The 12,456-nt window shown below is 39.0% G+C and overlaps 1 protein-coding gene across 1 annotated transcript; it reads left to right on the top strand.

The window, feature by feature from the left end:
- Positions 1 to 332: 332 nt before the first annotated feature.
- Positions 333 to 8,897, top strand: LOC107701351 (glutamate receptor ionotropic, delta-1-like; the record flags this gene model as incomplete). Its single annotated transcript, XM_016503339.1, has 3 exons — positions 333 to 485; positions 6,973 to 7,134; positions 8,778 to 8,897. Coding segments are annotated over exons 1-3 (435 nt in total), but the record flags the coding sequence as incomplete, so codon positions are not given.
- Between the last annotated feature and the right edge of the window lie 3,559 nt (positions 8,898 to 12,456).

Here is a 12,456-nt window from a genome sequence, read left to right as displayed (position 1 = left end):
AACGGTTTCCGTGGTGATACTGGGGAATCTCTCATGGCTGGAAAAATCTCTCAGCCAATCAAATTTGAGGACCAGAACAAACTGTTGTATAATATAATATAATATAATATAATATAATGATAGATAGATAGATAGATAGATAGATAGATAGATAGATGATAGATTGATCGATCGATAGAGACACACACAAGTAATACATAATTTATTCATCAACATTTCACCTTGTGCATCCATGCAAGTAATCAAGTAACTATTGGTTCATAAAGAAGCATGATTATTATTCTTTGTATTCTGTTTCTGTATGAGTTTAGGAGATCAGTGACACTGAGATTATGGAGCTGGCCCACAGTTCCTTGGGAAGGATGACCGTTGTCAGGCAGATTTTCCCTCTGTGGAAAGACAGCAGCATGAGCTGTATGAGGAACAACCACCGCATCTCATCACTGCTCTGCGACCCTCAGGAGGGCTACGTGCAGTCACTGGAGGTCAGTAACCATCAAAACCGCATCATCATCAGGTTGCTGATGCTTTATAGGAGATCAAATCTATATGCAGTCTCAAACCCTCTGTTACGGGGCTGACAAGACGTGAGACGTGCGGATCCATGTGCAAGCTTTATTAAAAGCAGAGGAGGTCAGAAACACAGGCAGGGTCGAACAGTGGAAAACAGGGATATGGTGGGCAAGACACAAGAATAATCCATGCGACCTAGCGTAGGTCAACGATCGGCAAACAGAATAACAAGGGCGAGACTAGAGGGATAAATCCAGGAAAACAGGCAAAGATCAGAAACCAAGAAAACAGACGAGGCAGACTAAGCTAAGGCAGGGTAAACAAAACAGGCTCCGTAGAGTAGCTATCCAAATGATAAGCGCTAAACAATACTCGGCAGCTAGAAAGGAGTGAGATTGAGTGTTAAATAGTGAGTGAGTGATGTGAAACAGCTGTGTGCAATCAGTGCTGTGTGCAATCAGTGCTGTGTCCAATCAGTGTAATGAATGATGGGAAATGTAGTCCGAGGTGATATGCAACAGTGTGTAGTGCGAGAGTCAATGAAAATGGAAAGGGTGACCTCTGATGGCTAGCAGACGGAAGTTCATGGACAGGATTCGTGACACCCATTAAACCTCTTAAAACAAGTGAGAGATATTATTTTAAAAGTTAAGATGAGGGATTTTCAACCTTTAAAGATATGGGAACCCAGACTCTCAGTTAAAATGGTATTTGTTTGTTTGCCTTTTATTGCCAATTTATTTGTTTTTAACTTGCCTTATTTTTTAACTTATGCGGGATTTCACTATTTTTTTGTAGTTTTGTAATTTTAATTAGTTAAAAGTGTTGTGCATATTTTTTTTCTTTTTCATAATAGTTTGTTTTTATGCATTCTCTGAGATGTTCTTAATTATTTAACTAATATTACAATCAAAAGTTTGAAATAATGACCTTTTTTTAATCAATTTAAGTCTCTTATGATCACCAAGGCTGCATTTATTCAATAAAAATACAGTAAAAGTGGTGATATTGTGAAATTAATTATGTGATGGCAAAGCTGAATTTTCAGTAGGCATTACCATGGGCGTAGCTTGGGACTGAAATATTTTACTAAATTTTAGATAGATAGATAGATAGATAGATAGATAGCTAGATAGATAGATAGATAGATAGATAGATCGATAGATAGATAGATAGATACTATCAGTACTACCATATCCCAGATCACATCAAGGCAATGATCAGCAGCTACCTGGATGGAATAAAGCTCCGTTTCAAAATGAAGGACTACATCACACAGTGGCAGCACCTCGAGAGAGGGATTGTCACAGGATGTATGTACAGTTTCCCCTACCCTGTTCGTCATTTGCATGAACCTTATCATCAAAGCAGGAGAAAAGGAAACCAGAGGCCTGATGATGGACTCAGTGATCCAGCAACCAGCTATCAGGGGTTACATGGATGACCTTACAGTCACAACATCATCCATTGTATAGGCTAGGTGGGTCCTAACAAAGCTTGATGGGGTGGCAAAGTGGGCCAGAATTACTTTTAAGCCAAGAAAATCAAGGAGCTTGGTCATTAGGAAGGGTAAAATCTCCTTCAAGTACAATCTGGTCATTCAAGGCGAGATCATCCCTTCCATCAAGGACAATCCCATAAAGTATCTGGGAAAGTGGTACGACATTAAGGGACCAAAACAATGTCTGCAGCACCGAGAAGCAAGCAGAGGGTTGGTTGATGAAAATTGACAAATCAGGACTCCCAGGGAAGTTTAAAACATGGCTTTAAACAACATGGCCTGCTTCCCAGACTGATGTGGCTGATGACAGTGAACGAGGTGGCTGGGTATCTCTCAGGACTTCACATCAGCCGGGCTGTACATCAGATCTGGGTAATTATAACTACCCCTCTCTTCCCTGGTTGAGGAGTTCCAAGTAGCGAAGTACAGGGTGGCCATGATTAACCCTCTAAGCGCCAAAGTCGCAAAATTGCGACAAGACGTCATACAATAGACTGTAGTTCCTAATATGGTGCAATATTTCATTTGTATTCCCTACCACTAGATGGCAGACATGTAGTACTTCGATTCTAGACCAAAATTACATCACGTTCCTATTCAAAGTGTTCGAGGAAATAGCAGAGCAAGTGAGCTATCGTGTCATTGATGCGGAAGTAGTTCAGTTCATAGCGTGCGAGTAAATTGTGAGATTTGTGAGAGAAAATCGCCAAATGGCTAATAGAAAGTTGTACCGTGAGGATGTGTTGCAAATGTTATTTGCCGATTCTGACTCTGAAGGGGAATATTTGCCTTTTGGAAATAACGATCGGTCGTCTAATAATCGCGCTTCTCCCGGTACATCTTTGCAGTGCAATGGTGCCGCCGTGCAAGGCGAGAGTGTTCACGAAGCACAAACAAGTGATCATTTCGACCCTTTGCCCAATGGGGATGGGGGTGGCAAGGGAGAACGTGGTCGTAGTGTCTGTAGGTCAGCTGTTGCTAGAGGTAGAGGCAGCAGGGGAAGGAGAAATAGGGCTGGAAGTAGCACTAGCTGCCCCAAAGAGGTGGGAGTGGCCGCGGTACACGTGGCCGTCCACCAAAATTACGTCACGTTCCTATTCAAAGTGTTTGAGGAAAGAGCAGAGCAAGTGAGCTATCGTGTCATTGATGCAGAAGCAGTTCAGTTCATAGCGTGCGAGTAAATTGTGAGATTTGTGAGAGAAAATCGCCAAATGGCTAATAAAAAGTTGTACCATGAGGATGTGTTGCAAATGTTATTCACCGAATCTGACTCTGAAGGGGAACATTTCCCTTTTGGAAATGACAATCGGTCGTCTAATAATCGCACTTCTCCCGGTACATCAATGGTGCCGCCGTGCAAGGCGAGAGTGTTCACGAAGCACAAACAAGTGATCATTTCGACCCTTTGCCCAATGGGGATGGGGGTGGCAAGGGAGAACGTGGTCGTAGTGTCCGTAGGTCAGCTGTTGCTAGAGGTAGAGGCAGCAGGGGAAGGAGAAATAGGGCTGGAAGTAGCACTAGCTGCCCCAAAGAGGTGGGAGTGGCCGCGGTACATGTAATAAAACTGCACATTTTAGAGTGGCCTTTTATTGTGGCCAGCCTAAGGCACGCCTGTGCAATAATCATGCTGTCTAATCAGCATCTTGATATGCCACACCTGTGAGGTGGACGGATTATCTCGGCAAAGGAGAAGTGCTCACTAACACAGATTTAGACAGATTTGTGAACAATATTTGAGAGAAATAGGCCTTTTGTGTACATAGAAAAAGTCTTAGATCTTTGAGTTCAGCTCATGAAAAATGGGGGCAAAAACAAAAGTGTTGCGTTTATGATTTTGTTCAGTGTATACACACACACACACACACACACACACACATACATATAAATGTAGCAATGGTAACACTTTAGAATAGGAAACACATTCACTATTAATTAAGAGTTTTCCCTCAATAAACTGCTAATTTGCTGCTTATTAATATTTAATAAGGTAGTTTTTAAGTTTAGGTATGGGGTAGGATTAAGGAATCTAAAAATTTGGTCATGCAGAATAAAGCATTAATATGTGCTTTATAAGTACTAATAAACAGCCAATGGTAGTAATATGCATGCTAATAAGCAGCTAGTTAATAGTGAGAATTGGTCCTTAAAATAAAGTGTTACCGTAACAATAGACATGTAGGTTTCATTTTCATTTGCGATAACCTTTTATTATACAATTATTCACAAACCTAGATAATGTTTCCAAGTGTTTTCTTCCTCTGCTGTGACGTCCACATTTCTCAAAACCCCTTGAACCCACATGAAGACTAGTTTCATTGTATGGAACAGATGGCTGAGCTTTGCACCGCACATACTCTGAGGGCTTATGCTTCAATTATTCATAAAACCGAGGGTTAAATATTCTTTGATGTTTAATCACCTTGACAAGCAAACCACTAGTTCACAGCAGTGACAAACCTGTCAGCTTTTCATCTGAAAATCTGCAGTGTCAACACAAGCATCCACCTTTGTGTGCCTTTCCGTCACTCAGGAAACAAGCAATCACTGAAGTCACCCACACAGCTTTTGCTAATACCTCCTACGTGGCTTAGCTGATGGTCAGCTCCGGTAAAGTGTAACAAATGTCTTCCTGTATAGACCTGTCAGCACCTAACTAGCATGGCCATCATTCAATGATCAGAAAGTGGTTGTCTGTACAGTAAGGACAGGTACTCTGTTTTATATATCAACTGGAATGATAACTGACACCTAGCAGGTTGTAACGCTCAGCAGAGTCACACTTGGATGAGAAATGGCCATGAAAGTTTGATTTGAATCCGGTGGGTCCACCATTTTGAAGGTCATTTTTGGGGGATAAAAATATTAAACTAAGTATTATTTTAGACAAATAATGTATTTTATTATTATTATTATTATAAAAATAATATTATAATTGTAAGTCAATAGCCAGTAACATGTTTGACATGTTCATGAGAAGGGTGCTTATTATAAAGAGAATTTCATGTTGGTATTTTTACAAATATCCACCTTTAAATCATCATAACAAGATTGACATTTAGACATAATGTGTCTAAAACAACAACAACAACAATAATAATAATAATAATAATAATAATAATAATAAGGAACGTAATCTGGCCTTGGGTGCAATAAGACCTTAACGAGGAAAGGGGCAAAGTCCAAACAGGACATGCTCATTGACATGGTGATTGACAGATTGCCAAATGGTCGGAAAGGGGTGTTAAATTGATAGGGGGTTAAATTGCTCCTTTCAACAACAGGGAAAGGGACGAACACCGGAAGCAAGGGAACTGTTGTATAGTAGGTGCCCAGCAATTCTATGGGGGGCAGCCTCTACTAACAAACTCTTGTGTCCTAACACCCTCTGAAGAAGGGACAGGTGTTGCACTCCGAAAGCCCTTTTGTGCAGAGTAACAGCAAAAGTGCAGAATAACAGGCTGTCGTGACCTAGAGAGTCGAAGAGTGCAGTTTTTTAGGCTTCAAAAACAGGGGCACCATTCACTGCCATTGTGATATCTAAACACAGATATCAACGTGTGTTGTTCAGGTCTCACCTGTGCGCACGCGCTATCAGTACCCGGGTGATGACGGAATAAATGACTGCTCAAATTCCAGCATACGGCATTCGTACTGAACAAAAGTGAATGGTTTGTCCACGTTTTTTTTTTATCGCTGTTGTTGTGATGTACTGGGAAGCCAGAATGTGCATCTATCAACAGAAACATACATTAGCCGAACCCTGCTTGTTTTATGTGTTATTTATAGCAAACCATATTACAGATGCGTTGTCAGATTTAAGTTGAACCGCGGTCCTAGCGCGTGCCGAACCGTGTGTGGAGAACCGTACGGTTTAATTTTTTCGCGAACTGTTCCACCCCTAATATATATAACAATATATATATTATTTACCAGGTTAAATGTTGATTATTAGTAACACTAAGCCCTTTATCTAAACCTCTCTACTTAAGCATTGATTGCGCGCATCCACCATGTTTGTAGTTTTTTTACGCATTTTATTCGTGTTTTTAGTTCTCAACCGAATCATTTGTCAAAGCGCAATGGATTGTGGGTAATATTAGCCATTAGAGTGTGTGCGTATCCACACTTCAAAAATCGACCTGACATAGTAGACCATATGAGGACTTTTGGCATACTCTTTTCAAGATACTATGCTTTGGGACACACTAATTCTAATCTTACATACTATTTAGGATGGATAGTATGAACATTGGGAAGCAGGGTTGGTCTTTTCATTTTACTAGTAGTTATTGCACAAATATATATATATATATGAATGAGCATCAGAACAGAGGGTATGTTGAAAAAAAACAATACAACTTACTGAAATGTATTATGTCTGTAATCGCTAAAACTGTGTTTCAACCACAGAAAGACGTAAATAAATCAATTTGTAAACAAATGTAACTTTACATTTACCTCATTAAAGCCATTTTGTGTCCATAAATCACTAGTTAACTAGTTAAAATAAGGAAAGGAGACTTTTGCGAAAGATATGCACTATATTGCATACTCATTATATATGTATCTTTTGTCTTCATTATTTAATGCTAATGTAATGTATTTAATGTATGTTGGAATAAATCTGTCATGAAAACTAGTTTTTATTACTGCCAGTGTTAAGGTGTTTAAACATATTTCAACTTAAATTTAGAGTAGAAACATAATTTATATCAATAAAAAGTTGATATAAAGACTTGTGTGCAATGTAAACTCACTTTTATGTAAGTGTTGATTATTTAAAAAAAAAATGTGATTATTACTAATTATTACTATGTAATAATAATTGATTATTAAATAGCCTACTTTATTTTCATTTCTTATAGTTTCAGCTAAGTGAAAGCAGCATTTTGGTTTTGGTAAAAATCATTTTAATGCATCTCTTAATAGTTTTTTTCTTTTTCCCCTTTTGATTTCAGGTGTCCAATTTGTACCTCTATGATAGCGTGTTGATGCTGGCCAATGCATTCTACCGGAAATTAGAGGACCGAAAGTGGCACAGTATGGCCAGCCTCAACTGCATCAGGAAGTCAACCAAGCCCTGGAATGGAGGCTGGTCCATGCTGGAGACAATCCAAAAGGTACGATGCGTTTGATGTCAGGAATTTTTCAGAGAGTCTGTTTTGCTGCTTGTCACACTGTTGGGGGGATATCACATATAGCACGTAAGACTAGAAGTGGCAAGATGGAGAGTAGTTGAATAAAAGCAACTGTGACAAGATGATAGTTCCCTTTGCTTTACATCAGGTCCCAGACATATGGCTTTTTGAAATGCAAATTGCTTTCATCTAAGTTGTTTCCTGCCTTCCCCTCTCACCACTGCAATCACATTTCTCTTGAACACTAGCACAGCGGTCAAGCTGAGATAGCTGTTGGTTGTCCTCACACAGAGCTCTCTTAGGGGCTACTGAACGCTGCACAATAGTTGGTGTGGTGGCCGCAGCAGCTGATGTCTCATCTTAGGAGCTCATGTCTCTGTGAGCTCTCAGGGGCAGCAAGCGGTCTAGTGTGTGTTCCTCAATTTCACACCCTTTTAACGTTATATGAGCCACACAGAACTGCAGAAAGCCTCTAATCGGCCCCGAGAGGGACACGCCACCGATAGATTTGTCTCTGAACCTTCCACCGCCCCTCTACAGTCAAACCAGTGGTTGGTCTGAAGTCAAAGCTATAAGCCTTTCATGTTGATGCTTTTTAAATGTTGAGCGACCCACACCACTCTAAGCAGGTGGTGCAGTTAAACCAGTAAAGAAAACAATTTCTTTTAAAGAAAATTTTCTTTTAAAAAACGCTTCTTTAAAAAGGTTAATAAAATTAACATTTTTAAGTGAATTTTCATTTTTATTATTATTCTATGTTTAGGTTTGAACATCCATCCTTTGGTAAGAATAGTAGTCACAATTTTAAAATGTAGCCGACTTATTTGGGGGATATCAAATTTATGGGTAGGGGTGTTAAATAATAATTATTTTTTTGTTTTGTTTAGTTTTTTCCCCATAGGGTTTTAACATTCTAAAAGCTCTTTATTCCAAAGATACTACAAGCTAGTCAGTGTATTCAGTAGGTGTAATGTATTGTAAGTTGCTTCAGAAGTATTGCGAGTATTACCGGTACATACAACAATAATAAAACAGTGCATTGACATAAAAAAAGGAAATGTACTTTTGGTACTTAAGTACTTTTAAAAGCAAGTACTTCTGTACTTTTACTCAAGTAAAAATCTGTCTTTACAACTTTTACTTGTAATAGAGTAATATTTGACCAGCAGTATCTGTACTTTCACTCAAGTAATGGAGTTGTGTATTTTGTCCGCCTCTGTGTGTATATATATATATATATATATAGTTACATTTCATTTAAATTTAACAACAACAACAAAAAAACGTCTGAAAACCTGAACTTGTTCTAGGTGTATGCCCACAATTTTGTGTATCTGCTCGCTTAACAGCAGCTATATTCACATGTAAAATGAACTGATGGTATAACTGCAGCACTGGTCTGATTGGGCAAGTAGTGATAATGCCAACTGAGCCAAACCTCTCTCCCAGTGTCCCCAGGCCATGAGGACATTCTTATGGTCAAGCCGAAGGAAGCCTAAAGTTTTAAAATTGTAATTGGTAAAATTCAGTGCATAAAGTGTACAGCACATTGCACTTTGATCTGGCTCAGTTCTTTTTACTGTGTTGCATTATTGTGTATTGATTCAGACAGTTTTGTTCTACAGGGCCGTATAACTGGTCTCACTGGAATTATGGACTTCATGGACAATGGATCAAATTCCCACATTCAGTTTGAAATTTTGGGAACAAGCTTCAGCGAGACGTTTGGAAAAGACATAAAACGAGTGAGTGCAATAGCTCATGCTTTCATTTCTAGTGCCTGGAGTAAAAGCTGTCTTTTGACATGATTTTTTTCATTACCAGTCAAATGAAAACTTAAATTGAGTTCTCTGCTGGCGAGTGATCTGGTTTTTAGAAAGACTTGTCAATGAGAACAACTCGACTTGATGTCATCTGTGCAGATTGTGTACCCAGACTGCCATTTTGACCCCTCACCTCTGTGTCAAACAGCCGAGAGGTGAATGTAAACGGCAGGCTGACGGGCCTGACGGGCCAGGCCAAATGTGCTTTAATGCAAACTTGATGACATGGGCCTATTGTCCTATGTTTAAACAGAATAAGCTAAGTGTTCCCTAGTCTCAGCTTCAGACGTCACGCCCATGGTCCGTTGGCTGAACGTCTGATGCATACGGCACACAAAAGTGGAAACTCTTCAGGAGTTCCGAAGTCGTCATCGGATTGGTTGAATTATACAGGATTTCCGGGAGATGTGTGTGTTGCATTCTTTAATGTCCCGCCTGGAAACAAAAATGCCGTGCCGCCAAACCCCCTCACGAAAGAAGAAAGCCGTCGTGTTTACAACTGTGAAGGCGAGCGCTTAGCAGGATCAACTAAACGCTGGATTCTCAAAATTATGTAAAATTTTTAAAGTTCGCGGCACAGAATCCTTAAAATACGTCCGAGAGTTTTACACACCGGTCTGTTATTGTGGCGACATTTCCATGCCCCGAAACGTGCCGCTGAACGAAATGAACTGTGATTGGTTGTTTGACATGTCAGTCAAACGGCCTCATGGGCGGGCCTTGGCCAAAGAAAGCTGCCATGGATTCCAGACCTTCAGCCGTCAGTCACAAGTAATTTTCATTACAGATAGTCTGTCCTCTCTTCTCTTCTTAGCTGGATTTGCTGATTTTCATGCTTTGTTTTTGTAGCCATAAACTGTTTGCCTCCATCCATCATTTAAAATAAAGAGTAATATAAATACAGGAGAGGAAACAGTCTGCTGTTAATGAAGATTTAATCACCCTGCATCCCAACCTGAATTATGAACCCACTGTATCACATTATAGCCATTAGGATCCACAGCGTCACAACCATTAACTCCCTGCCCGCATACACACGGGCCCTGGCAGTACCGGCTCCCCCTCATGCAAAGCACATTTATTAGCTATAATAAAAGGAAAGGACAGCTAGGCCTGTCACGATAACAACTTTTTGTTGTGCGATATATTGCCCCAGAAATAATTGCGATAAGTGATATTATTGTCATTTTAAAGACCATTTTATGCCACTGAATATATAATCATAATGTAACAGCATAATAATGCAAGAAGGCCTACACACTTCCAAATGACAACAAACTTTACATTTTTAAGAATATTTAGATCATGGAAATTAAGTATCAAAATACTAGATTCCTTTAAAAACCTGAATAAATAGTAAATAAACATTTTCTAACAAAAAGTCCAAAGTAACAAGTAGAAAAAAGAAAACTGCACAAAGAACTTGTATGGAGATTTTTCCATTTACAGATTTTTCCCTGACCTTCTTTTCCCTGTAAATGAAGGGTGCACACTATTGCTGAAAAACACAATCACTACTCAGCAGTCAGATGCCCGTATGCACAAAGGCACAGATCCCTAAACAAGACCATATCTGCAGATGAAACTTTTTTTGTAGAAGCATTTTTTAAATTTGAACTAGCACCTCATGACTACACCACGTTATGTATGAGAAGCTGCAAAAGACACAGGCGCAAGTGGAATGTACAAAACATGGTGACATTCATTTTTAAGTAAATCTAATGGGCGATATATTGCGTAACCAACATTCATTGCGGTCATGAACATATATTGCGCGATAAGTCGATATATTGATTATTGCGACAGGCTTAAGGACAGCTAATGGTACGTCAAGTGTACTCAGTCCTGTTGTTGTTCATTATTAGAGCACCAGCTTTAGTCTTCTAAGCAGTGCCACCCAAGAAGAGATTAATGTAGCCAACTGCAATTCCACCCTGCTATGGAGACAAACAGCGAGCCGTGCTGTTAATTTGACAAATGTCATGGTTTGAAAGCAGAGGCAAATACATTTACTGGCTAAACAAGAATCCCTTTGGAGGTAAAAGAAGGCTGAAAAGTTTCAAGTGATTTCTTCAGGGGTGACTCAGTACCCTTTTATAGTGTTCACTTTTGTCTTATCTTAGTCTTTAGTCTCTCTGTCTCTCTAAATGGCTTTTCTCTGACTGCTTCTATATATCAGCTCTGTATGAAAATCTACTCAGCTGCCGGCCAAGACAGCATTTTAAAACGTTTGTGGTGCATTCCCATCACTAACACTCTGTCTACACTGGATGTGAACAGGGCGTTGTGTCATGCCGTGTCATGTCAATGGCAAAAATAACCCTTATAATAAATGATGCTGCTGACAATTGCACACTAACAGCATAGATGGATACCCAGTTCTATTTCTGACATTCTTTTTTGTATTTCCAACAACAGGACAAATGGATGAGGAAAGAGTTATCGAGGTGATCTTTTTTTTTTTTTTTGGAACGTTCGCTTTAACACATCCAGTGTAGATAGGCTTAAGTTGTTGCAGTGCATTGTAAACAGGGCAAGGCTGTTCCAAATTGTACCTCATTTTGGCAAAAAAAAAATAAATTAAAAAAAAAATTGTCACGTGACCCTTCGCAGGTAATGAAATTCCACAATGTATTGCAACAAGCTCAGTAAACAAAAACAAAAAAAGTCAGATGAAACAAGAGATAAGTTGTAACAGTAACCCCTGTTTTTGCTTAAAAGTCTATGGGACAGTCTTGCTAAATAGGGCAAATTAGCATGATATATAAAGCACCAATAGGGCTGAAAAATGATATGGGTGATCTACTGACAATGCACAAATGAAAGAAGACCCAGCCAGTGCTTTTCAATAATGACCAATGCAATCTACCAAGAGCATGTGCAAATTAGCAAGTATCACAGCCAGATGATGCCAACCCTGAAACAACTTACAGAACTACCACATTTTGCAATAAGTTTGATTGCATCATATAATAATTGCTGTTAATAGTGTTCATCGTCTGTTTGATTACGTCTTTAATTGATTTTTCCGTACATTTCTGCCATATGTACATTAACTGACAGTCACCACTGATAAGCTACCACTAAATATTGTAGAAACTTCATTTGCTGTAAAGTTGCTTTGCAACGATTTGTATCGTGAAAAGCGCTATACAAATAAACTTGAATTGAATTGAATTTAAATTGAATGTGAAGTGCAAAAGGGGTTAAGATGATTTATATAATTTATTATATCTTATCATGATTATATTTATTTTATCATGATCTATTTAAATATTGTATTCCCTAAATATTGCGTCTGAAAGGAAAACTTCTACAAGTGCATATGCCATGAGGTTAGCCACAAAAATAACTGCGTCCATGCCTTTCCATTGCTAATTTTTCACTGTCTTTAGAAAATCCTGACAGTAGTTGCATCAGTGCAAACTCAGTTGTTGTTTGTTTGTGTGTGTGTGTGTGTGTGTGTGTGTGTGTGTGTGTT

Source organism: Sinocyclocheilus anshuiensis, unplaced genomic scaffold (genome assembly GCF_001515605.1).
Source record: "Sinocyclocheilus anshuiensis isolate Anshui unplaced genomic scaffold, SAMN03320099.WGS_v1.1 scaffold2224, whole genome shotgun sequence".
Lineage (NCBI taxonomy): Eukaryota > Metazoa > Chordata > Actinopteri > Cypriniformes > Cyprinidae > Sinocyclocheilus > Sinocyclocheilus anshuiensis.
This window is presented reverse-complemented; position numbering and strand designations above follow the sequence as displayed.